Genomic DNA, 21629 nt, shown 5'->3' on the forward strand with positions numbered 1-21629 from the left:
ATTTAAAAGATAAAGCAATATAAAAATAATTTCTTGATTACAACTGTGATGTGTGGTATGAGACAAACAATAAGAAGTAAAAAATATGACTAGTCCTCATAGCCACGAATGCTACTATGGGAAAGATAGAAACAGGCCCTTAGGAATCCAAGAAAAATAAGGTATCAGAAAAATTTCCCTTCCCATATTACCCTGCTAACATTCAGTCTACAATGACTCAGACTCAGTCAGCTTCTAAAAACCTCACATTTCAAAGTCTCAAGTGGACAAAGGATATCCTAGCATTAGCAAACTTATCCCCTCTGCTTTCCATGTCATCATCTTCATGAGAAATTCTTCCAATAAGGTCTTAGCAGGAGAATTAGTCTTATTCCCCAAAGTCAGTATTCCTCAAGAAGTTTGCAGACTCCTGATTCACAAAACTCTTCCGTCTAGATTTATTCTCAATACCTATTCTCAATTATAGGACTTTGGTTTTAGTACCTAGCTTGATTCTAATTGTCCCAAAGTTTGAACAGGTTTCCAGGATAAACACAGATATAGGATCTGTCCACACTATGAAATATTCTCAGGAAAAAAATCCAGATGTATCAGCAACAAAGAAATAACAAATCACACACACACACACACACACACACACATTTGATAATACTTTTTGTACAACAATTTGACCACATAAAAATAGCAATTTGTTGGTATGTGTAACAACACATACTAAATTGATAACAGTACTAACTCTTTTGAAGGAGTCAATGATACTGTGAAGAGAGGAGCAAAAGGAATTCTCACTTTATGTGTATTGCTTATAAAATTTGAAGAATGACATTCAACACTCTCTTTTGTTATAAACATAATAAAATCCTCCTGTTTCAGACAAATTCTTTACCATCTGAGCCACCAAGAAAGCCTTGGGTACATATGTAATATATACATTATATGTATATATACAACAAAATAGAAAAAGCATGAAAGTATGAATCTAGGGCCGTGCTAAGATTTGGAATTTCTGTGTTAAAGAGTAGGTGCCTTTTAAGCTGACACATAAATAGTTGACAAAACAGTAAACAGTACTATTTTAGATGACAACATGGAGTACAGGAAAATGAACACTCTCTAATACATATTCATCAACATGCAGCTTTATCAAGCTTTCCAACTTTGAAGGTGATGAGTACTTTCTCCCTCCCTGGACCCCTTGGATGATGACACTGAATGCTTTGAGGGTAACTCTCTCATTGCCCCAACTCCTTTCTTATTTTCTTTGAAGAAAGAGTCGGATTAGCCCCTGGCGAATCTGCTTGGTTTTAACACTGTAGATGATGGGATTGAGCACAGGAGGCACCAGAAGATAGACGTTGGCCAGGAAGAGACGGACAGCAGGTGCAGCCTGCTTCACAAAGCGGTGCACCAGGGCCACACTGATCATGGGCACGTAGTACACGAGGACCGCACACATATGTGAGACACACGTGCCGAGGGCCTTCCGTCGTCCCTCCCCTGAGGAAATGCCCAGCACTGTGTACAGGATCAGCATATAAGAGATGACGATGAGCAATGAGTCCAGTCCAAAGGTAGAAGTCACAATGCAGAGCCCCAGAATGCTGTTGGGGCGAGTGTTCCCACAGGGCAGCTGGATTAGATCTGAGTGAAGACAATAGGAGTGGGAGAGGACATTGTGGCCACAGAAGGGCAGATGCTTCAGGAGAAAAGGCAATGGAAACATGAGCGTCACACTCTTTAGTCCGAGAACAGCAGCAGACCCAGCAATACGGGGCAGGGTCAGGATGGCGGTGTACCGAAGTGGGTTGTAGATGGCCACAAAGCGGTCCACAGACATGGCCAGCAGAACTCCTGACTCCATGATGGAAAATGAATGTATGGAGAACATCTGCAAAAGGCAGGCTTCAAAGCAGATCTCATTGGCACCAAAAAGGAAGATGCCCAGCACAGTGGGCAGGGTAGAAGCAGAGACACCAAGCTCTGCAAAGGCTAGCATAGCTAGGAATAGATACATTGGCTGGTGGAGGGAGGTATTTTTCTTGATCACTGTCAGAATCAGACTATTGCCCACAAGAGCCACAAGATACATGGTACAGAATGGAAAGACAAACCAAGGGTACAGGGTCTCCAGGCCAGGGAGACCAGTCAGCAGAAAATATTTTGGGGTAAATTGACTACTGTTGAACATTTTCCTATGTCTGGAGTCTGGGGAGCTTGACCTAGGCAGGTGCCAAGGATGCAGCCTAGGGTGAGACACAGAAAGGTTAAGAAAGGCTGAAAAGGATCTGAAAATTGCCTGCCTAGTACTATCTGCAAACCTATACCACTTCTCCTATCATGACCAGCTCCATTTGGTCTTCAATACTAAATAAAAATGTGGAGTCATCTTTGAAAATAGATATAACTCCAGAATAAGGAAATCCGGTAGAATATTTTATAATTCAAAATTAAAATTAACCCCTTAGTGATGTCACTGTGTATATTTCTCATGTCTCTACGAAGAGATGGTATTGTATAGTTTAAAGAAGGTATCAGTGGAAAGAAACTGACATAAAGAAAGCTATAATCCATCAGATATTCTATAGATCCTGGTTAGAGTATGTTGGATTTTAAGTGACTGATGGGGATAGGAGTTAAAAATAAAATTACTTCGGCGTTAATATAGAATCTATACATCTGCTGCTGCTGCTGCTGCTGCTGCTAAGTCGCTTCAGTCGTGTCCGACTCTGTGCGACCCCATAGACCGCAGCCCACCAGGCTCTGCCATCCCTGGGATTCTCCAGGCAAGAACACTGGAATGGGTTGCCATTTCCTTCTCTAGTGCATGAAAAGTGAAAAGTGAAAGTGAAGTCGCTCAGTCATTCCCGACTCTTCGCGACCCCATGGACTGCAGCCTACCGGGCTCCTCCATCCATGGGATTTTCCAGGCAAGCGTAGTGGAGTGGGGTGCCATTGCCTTCTCCGAGAATCTATACTAGAAATTCTAAATGTCCATGCCTGCCCTTCCAAGTAGCATCAGAGACTACCCTCCATTGGAGAATTGTCTACCTTTACCCGACCCAACATCCTTAAAAGGGGCTCAAATCTCTATGTTCATTTCACAAACTCTCAGGGGTCCTCAACCTCCAGGACCTAATGTCTGATCATCTGAAGTGAAGCTAATGTAATAATAATAGAAATAAAGTATACAATAAAAGTAATGTTCTTGAATTATCCCCAAATCATCCCCACCCCAGTCTGTGGAAGAATAGTCTTCTACAAAACTGGTCCCTGGTGCCAAAAAGGTCGGAAACTCCTGTGATTACTTTGCTTCTTATACATCATTGGGAGAGTATAGAAAAAAGACAGTGTTATAAAAGTTAATAGAAAGACGTTTCCACCCCTTAGAATTCTTATTAGTGGGAAAAATACTCTATTCATTGGAAAATTCTTCTTCTGTTGTCAATCTACACATTACTGCATGGTTAATCAATGTTTGCTACGTATGTAAGTACAGCAAGCAAAAGTCCTAGAATATGTTCCCTTTATACCGTGTTTCTCTTCTTTGTTTGATAAAATATTTTGCTTTTATTTGGAAATACAAGAGCTAGATGTCTTCTAATACACCATGTTTCTGAAACAGGAATAATGACAAACATCTTTATCCATAATGGCCCAACTTAATAGTGTGCTGTCTTCTGACCCTGTCCTGGGAAGGCAACTTGCATCTGTTTATGTTATCCAAGAGAAAGATATCTGTTCAGGACAGAGGAAAACAACCTCTGCATAACAAGGAGACATATCTATGAGGAAACAAACATCAACACCTCAGGATAGAAGGTCAATCAAAATCTCTGTGTTAGAGAAAATTATGAGAGGAATAAAATGTCTCTCTTCTCAGGTCAAGAAAACAGATCTGATCCCCCACTGGAAACAAAACTACATGATATAGGGGAAAATGCACTGGAAATAAAGAAGCTGCAGGTATTGAAAGGTGAGCTACAGTTGAATCCACAAACATGATTTTAAACCCTTGATCTCTATTAATAGTTTCTAGAGGGCTATTCTTTGAGCTGTAAAATGGAGATAATTATAATATATACATCCATAGGCTTGTTTTGGGGCTTAAATAAGTCAATGTAAGTGGATCATTAGCGTATGATGCACTTTCAATAAATGTTACTATTGTTGGTGAAATAATAATAAGGACAATAATAATATCAATACAAATCAGGCATTTAATTTTTATAAAATTAGTTTTTGTGTAGGCTTTTATCCCCCCTCTTTTATGAGTAATATTCAGTTTTCTTTTGCAATTAAGCCATTTCTTAATTGCTTCAATTTTTCTGGTTGATGACACCAACTTTATATCTTTATCCTAAGATACATTACAAGTATCTGGAATGTCTCTAAGAAATCATTTGACCCTGCTTCCTGATTCATCAAGGGCACTTCATCTCACACATATTAAAAAGTCTGCTGCTTTCCATAGCTCCTCTGTGCATTAATAACAAAGAAGTAGAAAAATGTTTGCGTGAAAAAAGAGTCATTACTTAGAATCATCAGTACTAAGTGTCACCTGCTGGGTAAAAGGAAGCAGCTAAGGCTTGAGAAAGAATATGCTTGTCCATAACATATACTGTGGGGAGGGAAAAGTGGTCTGGAATCCAGCCTAAGCTTCAGGTTTGTCATTCTCATCTTCTGTGGCCTAGTGTGTTAATTTTGGAGACATTAAGAAAAAGGTAAAAGGAATTTCCTGGCAGTCCACCGGTTAGGTCTATATGATTTCACTGCCAAGGTCCCAGGTTCAATCCCTAGTCAGGAAACTAAGATCCCACAAGCCATATAGCATAGCCAAAAAAAAAAAAAGTTCAGAGGGTTACAAAGAGTTGGACACAACTTAGCAGCAAAACACAAAATACATTTTTCAATAGTAAATACTACAGTACTATGACATGGAACAACAGACTGGTTCCAAACAGGAAAAGGAGTTCGTCACGGCTGTATATTGTCACCCTGTTTATTTAATTTATATGCAGAGTACATCATGAGAAACGCTGGACTGGAAGAAACACAAACTGGAATCAAGATTGCCGGGAGAAATATCAATAACCTCAGATATGCAGATGACACCACCCTTATGGCAGAAAGTGAAGAGGAACTCAAAAGCCTCTTGATGAAAGTGAAAGTGGAGAGTGAAAAAGTTGGCTTAAAGCTCAACATTCAGAAAACGAAGATCATGGCATCTGGTCCCATCACTTCATGGGAAATAGATGGGGAAACAGTGGAAATAGGGTCAGACTTTATTTTTGGGGGCTCCAAAATCACTGCAGATGGTGACTGCAGCCGTGAAATTAAAAGACGCTTACTCCTTGGAAGGAAAGTTATGACCAACCTAGATAGCATATTGAAAAGCAGAGATATTACTTTGCCCACAAAAGTTCGTCTAGTCAAGGCTATGGTTTTTCCTGTGGTCATGTGTGGATGTGAGAGTTGGACTGTGAAGAAGGCTGAGCACCGAAGAATTGATGCTTTTGAACTGTGGTGTTGGAGAAGACTCTTGAGAGTCCCTTGGACTGCAAGAAGATCCATTCTGAAGGAGATCAGCCCTGGGATTTCTTTGGAAGCAATGATGCTAAAGCTGAAACTCCAGTACTTTGGCTACCTCATGTGAAGCGGTGACTTACTGGAAAAGACTCTGATGCTGGGAGGGATTGGGGGCAGGAGGAGAAGGGGACGACAGAGGATGAGATGGCTGGATGGCATCACTGACTCGATGGACGTGAGTCTCAGTGAACTCTGGGAGTTGGTGATGGACAGGGAGGCCTGGCGTACTGCGATTCATACGCCAGGCCTCCTGGGGTTGCAAAGAGTCGGACACGACTGAGCGACTGATCTGATCTGATCTGATACCATGAGTGGTTGGTTGACTCCAACCCCTCATGAAGAATATTGGATGTGGAGGGTCAACTATAAGTTATATGTAGATTAACCCCCATGTTATTCTAGGGTCAATGAATACTATCTTTTTACTTCATTACATGTGAGAATCTATTAATATAGAAAGCCAGAGATCAATGCTAATGGATAAGGTGTGAAGGTTGAGTGGGAATTTTTAAATGAGAGGTTAAAGTCTGCTGTTTAGTGAGGAAGAGGGCAAATAAGAATTATGGGAAAAGAAAAGAAAATGCATCGATTGAGCACTATGTATCAGGCACTCTGGAAGGGTTCCCTGTGTATGTTAGCTTCATGTATGTCATCTTTTTTTTATCATCTAAATGCTCAAAACGACCAAATCACACCCAATTTACAACTTGAGGGAGTGAGTGAGAAATTGGCATTTAAATTGACTTTGTAAAATCACTGTTGCAAAACTTAAAGTTAGGAGAGGAGAAAGAAAAGAAGAAAAAAAAATACAGAAGAAAAGCCATACAAGGAAAATAGAGTTAACGAATAAGAAGGGGATGAAGAAAAGGCCAATCAGCCAGAGAAAGAAATGAACTGGTGAAGTGTAGGTCATCCATGGAGCTGGGTTTAAGAGTGACCATGCCTTAAAGGTCATGCAGCTGCCTACAAGGGTTGGAGGGGACAAGGCCTATTGGGTGTGGAAGGTGAAAAACAGGAGGATAAATAGGCATAAAAAAAAATGAAGATAGATTTAAAAACAGACTTGCATGACTATTTAAAAGAGATGGATTTGGGGACAAAATGGAGGCTTCCTTGTCCCAGGTTTCCTGAATTAACTGAGAGGAAATAAATAGCACAGACTCCAAATGTTTTTCAGTCACACTAAGGCTTTCTGGACAAAAGTCTGTGTCTTATGTTTATCAGAGGGGGAAGGGTGGAAGGGAAGGGATAGTTAGGCAGTTTGAAATGGACATGTACACACTGCTACATTTGAAAAGGATAACCAACAATGTCCTAATATATAGCACAGGGAACTCGCTCAGTGTTATGTGGCAGCCTGAATAGAAGGAGAGTTTAGGGGAGAATGGATACATGGATATGTATGGCTGAGTCCCTTTGCTGTTTGCCTGAAACTATTACAGCATTGCTAGTCAGCTATACTCCAATACAAAATAAAAAGTTAAAAACAAAAATCCAAACACCAAAAAGTCTATGTCCTCCAGGGTAGAGTCTTTCATGACATGAGGAAAGAGGAAATAAAATATATACTAGAAATGAACTGCATCTCAGAACAAAACCCCCAGGTTGAGCTTACTTGGACAAATTTCTCATCCTCCTGCTCCTATTGACTGGACTTCTGGGCACAGTTCACTCCTCTATGAAGGCCCAGTGTGGATTGGTCTCAGACTTTCAATGGGGTTGGTCTCACTCCTGGTCTCTAGGTCGCTAGCTGGCGGCAGGAGTAGGCTGGCCTTCTTATTTATTGTGACTCCAGAACCAGCCCTCTCCTTCTTCCATTTTTGTTAGTCTGTCCCCTGGGATATTCAGACAAACCAGTCTCAGAAAAATATGCTTCCTCTTACTGGACCTGTAAGAGAGAGGTAGGCCAAGAGAGGAGTCCCAGAGGGAATAAATTAAAAAACAAAGTCAAATTCTGAGAAAATATAGAATGAGATGATGTATGTAGGGGCATGCATATGTGTATATAACCTGTTTGTGTAAACATATTTTAATGTCCATAGGCACATATATAAATTTATGTAGATGAACATATGAACAAATCTCTATACATGCATAAGAATACAGGTATATCCATAACCATGTATAGAATTTTAGTTGCAAGGTTTCATGACTATATAAGCTCTAATAGCTTTCCACATAGATATTTATCCACATATGTGAATGTATGTGTTGCATTTCTCTAGATATATATGTCTTTATGTAATAATGTATGATTTCTTGAAGATTCTTCTAAAATACTGCGATTATTGTCCCTAGCCTAAACCTTATTGATCAGATATATCCAACTGGCAAAGTCTGATCTAAGGGGCCTTTGAATTTGTACCTTTCATTCAAACTGGAGGTTTGTTCTTTAGGTTAGCAACTCCAGGGCATACCTCTGTCATATTACCATCTGTAATTTTGATCCCCTCAATCTCAATTTTTCTCACTTTGGTTATAATCTAGGCTTTTATGTTTCTCCTGGCTAAATTTTACCTGTTGTTTGGACTCTGAGAATGCATTCACTGTGATGTCTATTTCAGAGCCCAAGTTATTTTGCACCTGGAGTTGACATTTCCTGAATTAACCACAGAACTTGAAGTCAAAGCACCTGATTTCACCGTCTGTTTTCTCTCTTTAATGTTACTTTTTCATGGGACTTCCCTAGTGGTCCAGTGGCTAAGATTTCACACCCCCAGTGCAGGGGGCACAGGTTCAGTTCCTGGTCAGGGAACTAGATCCCACATGAGGCAACTAAGAGTTCGCATACCACAGTGAATGATCCCATGTGTTGCAACTAAGACCCTATGCAGCCAAATAAATAAATAAATATTTTTAAAAATTTTACTTTTTCATTGAGAATGTATGAATGGTCTCTGCACTTGTTTCCTCCCCCTTAATAATGTGAATGATTGTGCTTGTTTCAAAGAACAAAATATTAGTATTTTGTTTTTTGAAAACTTAATTGAACAAAATTAAGTTCAATTAAGTGTTCAAAAGTAGTAGGTACTCAAAATGTTATTTGGTTGTTCTTTTTCATCACCGGCAGAATCCCATTGCTGAAGAAATCATTCCCAGTTCTCTTTAAAATTAACCCTTGGCCTGCACTAATTCTCCTCTTTCTCTGACCTTTGTCCCTAGGGACTGCAATTGAGATTTTTTTTTTTTCTTGGATCAGGCACTGACTTTGCTAGTCTGAGGCATTTTTTGCTAGTCCTGATGGCATTCTTCTTAGATGATCACCTCACTTAGCCTCCCCTGAGGTAGAATGCCCCATGTCCAGATTATGCAAGGATTTATAGCCAGAGTTATTGGGATGATCTTCTCATTTTCAGCTGCTCACTTGCTCCTGTGTTCTGAACTATCACCAAATTATTGAAAATCTAGTTGCATAAGACACTCATCTCATGGCAGTGTCCTAGGCCATGTTGTATACTAAGGCTCATGCCTTGGGTTTCCTTTGGTAGGATTCCCACCCCAGCATAGTTGCAAGGAGATATACCCTAGATTTCCCTTCATAAGCAACTGTGATTCATTTAGATATTGCAACCATCGTACTTCTCAGTGTGCCTTTATATATTTTGTGGCATCTATAATCCCTTGTTCCCCAGGGATAGAGAGAATGACTAAGGAGCTATGCCGGGATGGGGAAGTCTTGGCAAAACCTTGTGCAGCATTCAGGTTTCCCATCAAACTGTTTAGAGGTAAGCTTTCCTGTGCCTCCTCCATAGCTATCTCAACTTACACCCTAAGGAGAGTTCCATTCTTCTTTCCCGGAAATAAAATAGATTAAATGTCTCTGTTTAATAGCAGCTTATGTATGTGGAGCACCTATTATGGTCCAGCTAGAGCTTAGAATCTTATCACACATCCACCCTCCTACTCTGCATAAACATTACAGTCTGCCAAACAAGAGCTAGAACATAACTTTTATAAATGAGAATCAAGAAGGATAAATACTTCATAGATGAAAGACAGATGGAGCAAACACATTTCAAAACAGTTATTTTATTGTACTTTTCTCACCTACTCTTACATGCTGTCCACTTTACTCATGAGAGTCCTTGGCATATTATTCATAGCTCATTTAAATTTCCCATCCAATACTTTCAGCATTCTTGTCAAGTCTGATTCTGATTCTGGTTCTGTCTTTTAAAATTGTGTGATTTTTTCCTTTTCGTATGACTTGAACTTTTTTTCTTGATAACTGTTCATGATGTACAGGGTAAAAGGAACTGTCATGAGTGAGCCTCTAGTAATGTGGTGATGAGGTGTGAAGGTAGGAAAAGCATTCTATAGCATTATGATTAGGTCTCAGCCTTTTAGTGGGTCTGTACCTCTGGACTGTGAACCTCACAAGTGCTTCTTATTTTTTTTTCTTTCTCTCCCCTTAGGTGGGACAGGATGGGTTGAGCCAGCTGTGAAGTTTGTTATGTCCCTTCCCCAGTTAGTTAGACATTGATAATATACCTTAGTAGGTTGGTTAACTAGTTTCCCTTGAGGACAGGCTTTATTAAAGAGGAAACAGTGTTCTGACATATCACAACATGGTTCCTTTTCCTCTTCTTCTGATGAAAAAACCGGAGATAATTTTTCTCAGATATTTATTGTGGACTCAAACAGAGCTAGTGGGGGCGAATCTCTCCTAAGACTTAATCCTTTGGGAGTTTTTTATTCTGTTGTCCCCATTGAGCCTTCAGCAATATTCAATTACAGATCAATTTTTCCTGTCCAGACACTGGTGGCTGCACTTGCTTCTGCTCGAGTGTCCCAGCTCTGGTAAGCCATGACTTATTCATCTGTCCGGTCTCTTCATTCTTGGGAACAGTATTTTGCTCTGTGTCTTCCCTTCTCTTATGGATCCAAGAAGAGTTATTGATTTTTTCAGTCTGTTTTGCATCTTACTTGTTAGGATGGAGTGATGCAATCAAGCTCCCTACATGTGGAATCAGAAAACAATCCTTTTCTCCATTTTTAAAATATTTTCTTCTTATGAATTTTGTGACCCCATATTCTTATATTGTTCTTCTTGTGTCATTAATCTTCCCTCTGGTCTCCTTTGCTTGATTGTACTCTAACAAAACCATAAATATTATGGTTCTGTTAAATAACATAATAAATACTATGTTCTATTAGTATTCTGTTGAAAACTATTTCAGCTGCCTATACTTACTTTCCCTAAATGTTATTTCCACTTTTATGAATTTCAATACTAGCTATATGCTGATGACTCACAAAGTTATACTTATTTTTTTTACAAAGTTATAATTCTAAGCTGGAAACTCAACTGTCCAAATATGAATCACCCAAATATGAACAATGAGGGTAAAAAGCAGTGTTGGAAAGTTTCGCTTAAATCTACAACAAGGTTACTTTGATGAAAGGATATAATAGAACTATTATATTATGAGGAATTATGGTATATCCATTAGTTAATCCAAGGAATGTGAAATGATGATTCAACTTTCCACATCATCAGAGTAATTTATCATTAATGCCATTATTATAGAATTAATATTCTAATAAATCAGTAGAAGATAAAATAAAAAAAATCACTTTAAGGGCTTCTCTGGTGGCTCAGTGGTAGAGAATCTACCTGCCAATGCAGGAGACACAGGTTCACTCCCTAATCAGGGAAGATCACATGTGCCATGGAGCTATTAAGCTGGTGAACCACGACTACAGAGCTTGTACTCTAGAACTCAGGAGCTGCAACTGTTAGAGCCCATGCTCCACAACAAGAAAAGTCACCACAATGAGAAATCTGTGCCCCACAACTAGAGAGTAGCCCCTGCTCACTGCAACTAGAGAAGCCTGAGCAGCAATGAAGACCCAGCACAGACAAAAATAAACGAATAAAATTATAAAAAATAAAGTGTTACTATCTAATGCAGTTTATAAAAAAGGAGAAAAAGAAGTCACTTGAAACTTGCAGACCTTTATGTAAAAGACAATCATTTTTATGTAAGAAAATGTTTTACTCCATATTTGTAACTATATATACAAGTAGCCAAGGGAACATTTCATGCAAAGATGGGCTCGATAAAGGACAGAAATGGTATGGACCTAACAGAAGCAGAAGATATTAAGAAGAGATGGCAAGAATACACAGAAGAACTGTACAAAAAAGATCTTCACGACCCAGATAATCTCGATGGTGTGATCACTCACCTAGAGCCAGACATCCTGGAATGTGAAGTCAAGTGGGCCTAGAAAGAATCACTACGAACAAAGCTAGTGGAGGTGATGGAATTCCAGTTGAGCTATTTCAAATCCTGAAAGATGATGCTGTGAAAGTGCTGCACTCAATATGCCAGCAAATTTGGAAAAACTCAGCAGTGGCCACAGGACTAGAAAAGGTCAGTTTTCATTCCAATCCCAAAGAAAGGCAACGCCAAAGAATGCTCAAAGTACCGCACAACTGCACTCATCTCACATGCTAGTAAAGTAATGCTCAAAATTCTCCAAGCCAGGCTTCAGCAATACGTGAACCGTGAACTTCCTGCTGTTCAAGCTGGTTTTAGAAAAGGCAGAGGAACCAGAAAGCAAATTGTCAACATCTGCTGGATCATGGAAAAAGCAAGAGAGTTCCAGAAAAACATCTATTTCTGCTTTATTGACTATGCCAAAGCCTTTGACTGTGTGGATCACAAACTGTGGAAAATTCTGAAAGAGATGGGCATACCAGACCACCTGACCTGCCTCTTGAGAAATCTGTATGCAGGTCAGGAAGCAACAGTCAGAACTGGACATGGAACAATGGACTGGTTCCAAATAGGAAAAGGAGTATGTCAAGGCTGTATATTGTCACCCTGCTTATTTAACTTATATGCAGAGTGCATTATGAGAAATGCTGGACTGGAAGAAACACAAGCTGGAATCAAGATTGCTGGGAGAAATATCAATAACCTCACATATGCAGATGACACCACCCTTATGAGAGAAAGTGAAGAGGAACTCAAAAGTCTGTTGATGAAAGTGAAAGTGGAGAGTGAAAAAGTTGGCTTAAAGCTCAACATTCAGAAAATGAAGATCACGGCATCCGGTCCCATTACTTCATGGGAAATAGATGGGGAAACAGTGGAAACAGTGTCAGAATTTATTTTTCTGGGCTCCAAAATCACTGCAGATGGTGACTGCAGCCATGAAATTAAAAGATGCTTACTCCTTGGAAGGAAAATTATGACCAACCTAGATAGCATATTCAAAAGCAGAGACATTACTTTGCCAACAAAGGTCCGTCTAGTCAAGGCTATGGTTTTTCCTGTGGTCATGTATGGATGTGAGAGTTGGACTGTGAAGAAGGCTGAGTGTGGAAGAATTGATGCTTTTGAACTGTGGTGTTGGAGAAGACTCTTGAGAGTCCCTTGGACCGCAAGGAGATCCATTCTGAAAGAGATCAGCCCTGGGATTTCTTTGGAAGTAATGATGCTAAAGCTGAAACTCCAGTACTTTGGCCACCTCATGCGAAGTGGTGACTCATTGGAAAAGACTCTGATGCTGGGAGGAATTGGGGGCAGGAGGAGAAGGGGACGACAGAGGATGAGATGGCTGGATGGCATCACTGACTCGATGGATGTTAGTCTGGGTGAACTCCAGGAGTTGGTGATGGACAGGGAGGCCTGGCATGCTGCGATTCATGGGGTCGCATAGAGTCGGACATGACTGAGTGACTGAACTGAACTGAACTGAGTCCATCTCTACTGTCTCACTGTATCTTCTCTAGGTAGAGCACCTTGAAGGTGGCCCTGAGAATCTGCTGGGTCTTGATGCTGTATATAACAGGGTTCATCAAGGGTGGGAAGAGCACAGAGACAGTGCCCATAATGACGTGCAACAGGGGTGAAGTGTGGCTCCCAAACCTGTGTATGATGGACAGACCTAGCATAGGCACGTAGAAGCAGAGCACAGCCAGGAGGTGGGAAAAACAAATGTTGAAGGCCTTGAGCCTCTCCCCAGTAGAGGCAATGGCCAGCACAGTATGAAGAATGATTATATAGGAGAGTAGGATGAAAAGAACATCAGAGCCCACAGCCAGCATGATGATGCACAGTCCATAGAGCCTGTTGAAATGTGTATTTGAGCCAGTCAGGTGGATCATGTCTTGCTGAAGGCAGTAAGCATAGTGCCCCACAGTGATAGTAGTCAAATTTCAAGAGATGCTATGAAGGTACGGCTGTGATGGCAGCACTCCACAGGCCCAGCACAACCCTGACCAATGCCACACAAGGCCCCGTGAGCATAGATGCGTAGCGCAGTGAGAAATAGATGGCCACCAGGCCGTCCAGAGCCATAGCAAAGAGCATGGCGGATACCATGAAGGAGGAGTGTAGGAAGCGCTGCTGCAGAACACAGGACACCAGGCCCACCATCCAGGTCTCTCTTTTTTTTTTTTTTAATTTTTTTTTTTTTAATATCCAGGTCTCCAACTACAGCTCAACAAGCCTGAGGACAAGCACAGGCTCAAATCTGTCACAGCCAGGATGGCAAGGAAGTAGTACATGGGCTGGTGGAGGAAAGGGTCCGTTCATACCCAATGCAAGATGGTGGCATTGCCCAGGAGGGCCACAAGGTAGCACACACAAATGGGCAGGGAGTTCCAGGGGTGAGCTCACTCCAGGCCTGGGATGCCCATCAACAGAAACGTAGAAACTCTGAGCGTATCTGAGCCAGTCAGGTGGATCATGTCCTGGTGAAGGCAGTAAGCATAGGACAGTGACCCACAGTGACAGTAGTCAAATTTCAAGAGATGCAGTGAAGGTGCAGCTGTGATGGCAGTGATCTGCAAGCCAAGCACAACCCCAACCAATACCAAGATTGGAGCTTAGTAAGGTGGACACATCGTCCTTCTCAAGAGTCCTCTTTGTTCTGTGAAAAGTGGCCATGGGTTCAAGTTTACTAGGCCAGCAAGTATGAGCTGTTACACTGTCATAGGGCAATAATGCCCTGCTGTCTGGTCTGGCCTCTCTGCTCTCTCTACGACTCAATGACCTTGCAGTAAACCCCTGCCCTCACAGACAGCCTGTCCTTTTCCTGTTTTTTCATCTTTCTCTTATTCCCATGGAATCTTTTACTTTGATGACATCAAATCTCGGCAAGGGTTTTCTGTATTCTTATTCTGAACCAGCTAGTGAAAGCCAGTTTTTTTTGTTTGTTTGTTTTTTTAACCTCCCTTACAAAATTCTACATAGCTCAACCTTAACAGAATGCTCAGATTCTCAGAAATATCGTTATTCCCAAATTGCTTTCATTTGACTTTACCACTTTAACTTTTCTTAGGGAAGAAATGATCTCTAAATTTTCCAAGTGAAGATGCCCATAGAGTTTCCTCATGCAATCTGCTCTCCCCTCTATCTCTTTATTGTCATGATGTGAATCTCTCTGCATGTCCATGCAATCAGGAGAAGTGGTATCTTGCTTCTCTCTAAACTTAATCTTCTCAAAGAACTCAGAGCTCATGGTTTCTAAAGAAAAGAAAAAGAAGAATTTGTTTCCAAGGAGCTGACACTGTAAAATCTTTATTTTTCCATTTTTAGTTGTTTTATTAAGATAGATTCAAGGAGTGGTATTTCTGAGACAGGGTGTATGAATATTTTTTAAAATCTTTTGATACATTTTTTTTCCTACGGAAAGTGAAAGTCACTCTCATGTCCCACTCTTTGCTACACTGCGGACGGTAGCCTACAGGCTTCTCTGTCCATGGAATTCTCCAGGTCAGAATATTGGAATATAGATCCCCAATATTCTCCAGGGGATCTTCCCAATCCAGGGACTGAACCCAGGTATCCCACATTGCAGTAAGATTATTTACTGTCTGAGCCACCAGGGAAGCCAAATCATATTATATTTTCACACCACTGTATGAAAATCCTTCTTTTACCATATACTTGTCAGTACAGACCTTCATTATTAACTGTTTTCTTCAATACTTACTTATTAGTATGATTTAAATATGTTAATTTGCATTTTAAATTTCAGCAAAGTAGAAATTTTAAAATGTTATTTTGTATATGTATTTCCTAAGTTCAAAAATAAGAAAACTTCAGTGTTAGTGGCCTATTTGCTAGTAACTGACAGAAATTGAACTCCAACTCTAAATCTGAATTCTATTCTTTAGACCTCATTCTACTAATGGGATCCATAGACAGATAGGTTCCACTCAATATGGAGAAGAACTTTCTGAGTCTCAGAGTTGCTCTTCAGTAGTGTGGCCTACAGTGTGGATTTCAACTGAAGTTCAGAGTGGAATCTGTTTGTTCAGAAGGCCTGCCCTGAAAAATGTCCATGAGGAAGCAACTCCAACATGAATTTTGTTTAGTCAACAGTAGGGGAAATCTCTGCCACTTTTAAGTTCACAATATCATAAGCAACAGGAGCATGACTTAGATGTATTTGTGGCAGTTTCCTTTATTAGAGCTTTGTCGCATTTCAGGTCATTGTCCAAGATCTCACGATTAGAATGCCCAGAAGCAAACATTGACTTCAGTTAATGTCAGTAAATCCATACGAAAGATAAAATCAGAAATGATAAGAGACAGGGGTGGGGTCCGGAGTGTCTACTAAATGAATAAGGCTAGAAGAGAGCACATCATCAGAAACATTTGGAGGAGTTTAAATTAGAAAATAGTGCAGGAGTTCTGATTCTTCCAATGAGACTCAAGAGTCCAAAGGATATGGGTTATGCAGGATAAAAAAAAAAAAGAAAAGAAAAGAAACTTAAGAGAAGGATTGGCTGGCCGAGAAAGGAGGCAGTCCCAAGGAGCCATGGAAGAAGGTACATTTTGTGAAGTGAATTTAAACAACTGATACTTACCTGTTCTCTCATAAGTCCTGTTCGATGTGTTTCTTTGTTGATTACTCTCCTTCTGTATTTGCTTAGTTTCACTTTAGTTTTTACACTTTGATAGCAGTCTTCCTCTAGGCAGTTTTTGCTGCTACCAATTATCTAAGTCTTATATATAGAGAAAGGCATTATAATTCAAGCAAGAGAAGGACAGCATTACCAACTCATAACTCAAGAAAGAAATTCACCCATATTTTATTTAGGGCAGTGGAAAAAAGCCTCGGGAAACAGAGGGTGTAATAACAGGTACTAAATACTGGCAATCTTTGGCCTGATTTGGGACTTTCTTCTGGGCACTCAGTGGAATTTTTAACCCAGGAGCTTGCTGATGACATGGCGAATCTCCTTGGTCTTAATACTGTATATGATTGGGTTAAGCATGGGAGGCACAAAGAGGTAGACATTGGCCATCAGAAGGTGGACAGCAGGTGGAGCATGCTTCCCAAAGCGGTGAACCAAGGACAGCCCCATCATGGGCACAAAGAATACCAGCACAGCACAGAGGTGTGAGGTGCATGTTTGGAAGGCTCGGAGCCGCTCCTCTTTGGAGGCCAGTCTTGCCACTGTGTGCAGGATGACCCCGTAGGACAGTGCAATGAGCACCAGGTCCAGCATCACAGTAAAGACCACCAATGACAGCCCGTACAGGTTGTTGAAGGTGGTGTCTGTGCAGGCCAAGTGTATCACCTCCTGGTGCAGGCAGAAAGAGTGGGAGAGGACTTGAGTCCCACAATAAGGAAAAGCCTTCAGGAGGAGAACAATGGGAAGGAGGGCCACGGGGCCCCGCAGAATGACAATGAGGCCTACCCTGACCACTCGCTGGCCAGTGATAATGACCATGTACCTCAGGGGATAACAGGTGGCCACAAACCGATCAAAGGACATGACAAGGAGCACTGAGGACTCCATGAAGGAAAATGAGTGGATACAGAACATCTGGATTTGGCAGGCTCCAAAGTAGATGCCATGGGATTTGAACCAAAAGATTCCCACAGTAGTGGGCAAGGTGGACACCGACAGGCCCAGGTCAGTGAAGGCCAGAAAGGAGAGTAGATAGTACATGGGTGTGTGCAAGTGAGGGTTGGTCTTAATAATGATCAGGATGAAGCAGTTGCCTGAGATGGCCACGAGGTACATAAGGAAAAAGAAGATGAAGATCCAGTGCTCGATGGTTTCCAATCCGGGAAAGCCAGTGAGGTAGAGCATGGGGCTGAACTGTGTGAGGTTGGACAGGAGCACGATGTGAGGATGGAGGGGATACTGGGCTGGCATTCTCCAGGGGCTGAGCTGAGAATAAATGGAAATCCTGGTTATTAATTCTGCAGCTTCACAAACACATCATCATAAACAGATAACGACCATCATAAGCTTTGATATCCTCTACTTCACTGTTATCTATCACTTATAACACCAAACTATCTGATTAAAACTTTCTTTGAATATAACAGATTTTCTCTACATTTACATTTCTTCTCAGTCTTCTTTCCTGACTTCTCTTCATTTATCAATGCTGAAATATAGCTGCTTTTATCCTTGGAAATTTTCTGGCCTTACTCTATTATTCCTCCTCTTACATCATCATTTCCGTAATTATTTACCATACTTAAGCTGATGAATGTTAAATACAAAACTGTAATTCTCTTCTTCTCTATATGTCTAGCAGTAGGCTGAGCATCTGCATGTAGGTGTTTCACTGTTTTTTCAAAAGCATGTTGAAAATTTTAATTATAGTCACCTCCCCCAACAGGGTTTTCATCTATTCATTTTCATTGACTCAGTAGTAGAAATGTGGACTTCAGAAATAAGTTGAAGAAGAGATACATGTTTGAGAGATATTAGTATATAGGCAGGATACAGAAACCTAAAATGTTAGTGTAAGGAGAAGCTTCTGGTATTAACTGTACAAATCTGATATTTAGAGTTGGAGAAGAAAAGACTCCACTGAAAGAGACTGTGGGGAAAATGCCAGTCAGAATAAAATCAGAAGAATGTGATCTTGTATCAGTTTTAAGAGGGATTAATTATATATGATGTTACCAAGGGGTCAGGGTTATAAGGACTGAGAACTGACTAAAGGATTGAGTGATGTGGAAGTTACAGCTGACCTTGAGAAGAACAGTTTCAGAGGAGTGGTGATGGTGGTTTAGTCACTAAGTCGTGTCCGACTCTTGCGACCCCATGGACTGTAGCCTGCCAGGCTCCTCCGTCCATGGGATTTTTCCAGGCAAGAATACTTGGGAATAAAACCATCCCTGCCTACTCCAGAAGGACTATGACCTTGTCAATATTGCTACTTCCCTCTGCTGTGAGCATGTCTGCTTCTGATCCTGAACAATCACAGTTCTCAATCATTTTCCACAGGACCACTTGAGTGGACAGCTGCACAGTTATCAATAAAGCAGTTCTTAGGGAGGAAAATATCTTCAGAAGATAAAGAGGAAAAAAATAGGAATAGAAAGAAAATAGGTGTACAAGAGCAATATAGTAGGATTCCAGGCAGTGACAAAAGAATATTTGAGGTTTGTAAGTTCAACGTCGGGCCAGTAAGTGCTTTTAGATATGTTCTTAATCACTACACATCTGATTCCAAAGTGAGCACTCCTAACAGGATGTGTTAATAATATTCCATCATTGCTCAGTCCTTTCTTCCATTGGCATCTTTCCAAATTCATCTTTTATCTCCCACAGTTAACAAGCCCATGTTGCCTTTTTTTTTTTTTTTTTTACAATTCCCCATATGTGTTTTCTGTTTTGTTTCTAATCTTTATATTGCTTTGTATTTTACTTTCCTAACAGAAAGCACCTTGTTTTTTTGACCAGTGAATATTTGCTGATCCTTTAAGACAGTACAGATATCATTCCTCTGACAAATGTCTCTTCACTTTCATGTGTAGTCTTTAGGCAAATCCCTCTCTGTATGCACGTAGTTCCTTTGCTATAGCACCATTAAAGTTGCAAATGCATAGATATACATCTTACACATTTTATATATATTTATTTGTTTATAAGGGCTTTCCAGGTGGCTCAGTGGTGAAGAATCTGCCTGTCAATGCAGATGCAGATTCAATTCCTGGAATGGGAATATCCCCTGGAGAAGGAAATGGCAACCCACTCCAGTATTCTAACCTGGGAAAACCCATGGACAGAGGAACCTGGCAGGCTACAGTACAAGGGGTTGCAAAGAGTCGGACACAAATGAAGCAATTTTGTGTAGCATAGCATAGAATACAGTCTCTATATATGTGTGTGTTTTTATAACCTGATTTTTATCCACTTAAAAAAAAAATTCAAATAGACCACTGGGACCCACTGCAGTGTCTAACACAAGGGGACACCACTCTGTTTTTATGTGAAAAACTAAGCCAGTGCTTACCTCTTGTCCTGATTAGCTGTGTCTAGAGTTTGGGGTTGAGTCTTGTTTTCACAGACTTTAGAATAAGTCTAAAGATCTGGGGGAAATGAAAATTTTATATGCAGACCATGATGGGGCTGGGATTATTCTTCCTGGAAAGGAAGTTCCAATGAGTTTTCCCTAAAATTAAAGATTGTTCTCTGTTATGACACCAACAGAGTCCATTTGTCAGTACATAGTCATGGCTCACAGTAATCCATTTTAAATATTCACAACAAAAGAAATATAGGAGAGACCTAAAGAGGAAATTCATGAAAACAGTGATATTCACTATGAAGTGAGCAATTAGATCTCTACCTCATCTGTATGTTCTAAATATTCATGTTTCAACTCAATATATTCTATTTAAAAAAATAAATTAGTGGTGGAGACTGCTGCTCCTTATGTGTAGGAGAAGATGCAGATGCAGCCATGCCTAAGCACAAGGACGTAGATCAGACATCTCACCTTTGAATGAGGAAGAACCTTCCCACAGTTGTCAAACTCTTGTCAACATACCTCTTATGATTGGGGTAGCAGAGGACTATGAAAGAGGGAGGGTGGATCCCAGGTGCTGGGGAAGTCACAGGGGGTTTCTGTACCAATACACAAAGGCTGAGGCAGGACCTTCTCTGCTTTGACTGATCTGGGACATAAAGTGCACTTAATATGTGTGTTGTTAAATAAATGGTAATTTGATGGATAAGAGGAAAAGGGAAGGCTATATGTGCCAGCCAGCTCACCAGAGAGGCGTCTGTGGAGACTAAAGGGGTTGTGACATCCTGAAGGCATTTGGAGGCTGATTCCAGACAGGAGCCAGGAAGGAACTGGCCTGCCCATGGAGACCATGGTCAGGAGGAGAGAGGCAGCCTTCTCTCCAATCCAAGTAATATGATAGTGCAGATGGTCACCCCCACTTCTCTAGGGGGAGCAAGTCCTGATCTCCTCTCTGGTTCTGGGTCTGTTCAAACACACTGAATATCAGAAGTGAAAGAGCTTCTGTGAGAGCCTGGATTCCAAGACTTCATTTTGCATTTGAAAAAAATTAAGCAAGGTCCAACATAGAGAATATGCCTGTCTAAAGTCTTTTAAGTGTTAGGAGAGGAGCCGGAACTCAGACTATCTCCTTTCAGGATCACTGCTTTCTTGGAAATCTCTACATTCCCTTCTCCTTGTATTTTCTCCCTTTCTTCTATTACCCACTAATACCCACCCCTCAAACCCTGGCACAGAACAGCAGTGGAGACTCACCAGCAGCTGCTAACTTTTAAAAAGAGAAGCCAAGTCATCAGTACTGAAAAAGGATGAGGGTAGATAGGATGGCACCAGTGTCACTGAGGGGCATCAGGCTGGGTCTGTCATGGAAGAATTTATCCTCCTCAACTGTGCACGTGAAACACCAGGGCTCCACCTGGGAGAAACTGAGGACAAACAAAGAGTCCCCAGGGCTGGAGGCCCATGGGCAGGAGCTGTCATGACTGTCCTCTCCCTTGCCTTCGTTCTTCGCTCCTCCCATGGGCTCACCTGAAGCTGGAGAGCCCTACATTTATAGGATTCAGTCTCTAGGCTTTAGCTCCAGACATCTGCTGCAGAAAACCCTCTTTAGGTTACAAAACTGAATGTGTTCTTTGGAAAATTTGAGTAATGCAAAGATGGAGAAATGCACAACAATAAGTTATATATAATACATTTTTCTATGGGTATATTTTAAAGCTTTTATCCAGCAGGTGTTTTTAAATATATATTTTTATTTTTTCACTTAATATAGTGTTGAAAATGGTTTTCTAA

General features: G+C 40.8%; 2 protein-coding genes and 1 pseudogene across 2 annotated transcripts; all 3 read right to left on the bottom strand.

The window, feature by feature from the left end:
* Positions 1-1252: 1252 nt before the first annotated feature.
* On the bottom strand, positions 1253-2188 carry OR51K2 (olfactory receptor family 51 subfamily K member 2). The gene has a single exon (NM_001390073.1). It carries the CDS (start codon positions 2186-2188, stop codon positions 1253-1255), a length of 936 nt encoding a protein of 311 aa, NP_001377002.1.
* On the bottom strand, positions 13316-14293 carry OR51AI6P (olfactory receptor family 51 subfamily AI member 6, pseudogene; annotated as a pseudogene).
* On the bottom strand, positions 16760-17722 carry OR51M1 (olfactory receptor family 51 subfamily M member 1). Its single transcript, NM_001390249.1, has one exon. The coding sequence runs from the start codon at positions 17720-17722 to the stop codon at positions 16760-16762; it is 963 nt and encodes a 320-aa protein (NP_001377178.1).
* Between the last annotated feature and the right edge of the window lie 3907 nt (positions 17723-21629).

This window comes from Bos taurus, chromosome 15 (assembly GCF_002263795.3).
Source record: "Bos taurus isolate L1 Dominette 01449 registration number 42190680 breed Hereford chromosome 15, ARS-UCD2.0, whole genome shotgun sequence".
In the NCBI taxonomy this organism is placed as follows: Eukaryota; Metazoa; Chordata; class Mammalia; order Artiodactyla; family Bovidae; genus Bos; species Bos taurus.

What these genes read in the sequence shown, in the direction of transcription:
- OR51K2 (NM_001390073.1), bottom strand. Translation starts at nt 2,188, where the DNA reads ATGTTCAACAGTAGTCAATTTACCCCAAAATATTTTCTGCTGACTGGT.
- OR51M1 (NM_001390249.1), bottom strand. Translation starts at nt 17,722, where the DNA reads ATGCCAGCCCAGTATCCCCTCCATCCTCACATCGTGCTCCTGTCCAAC.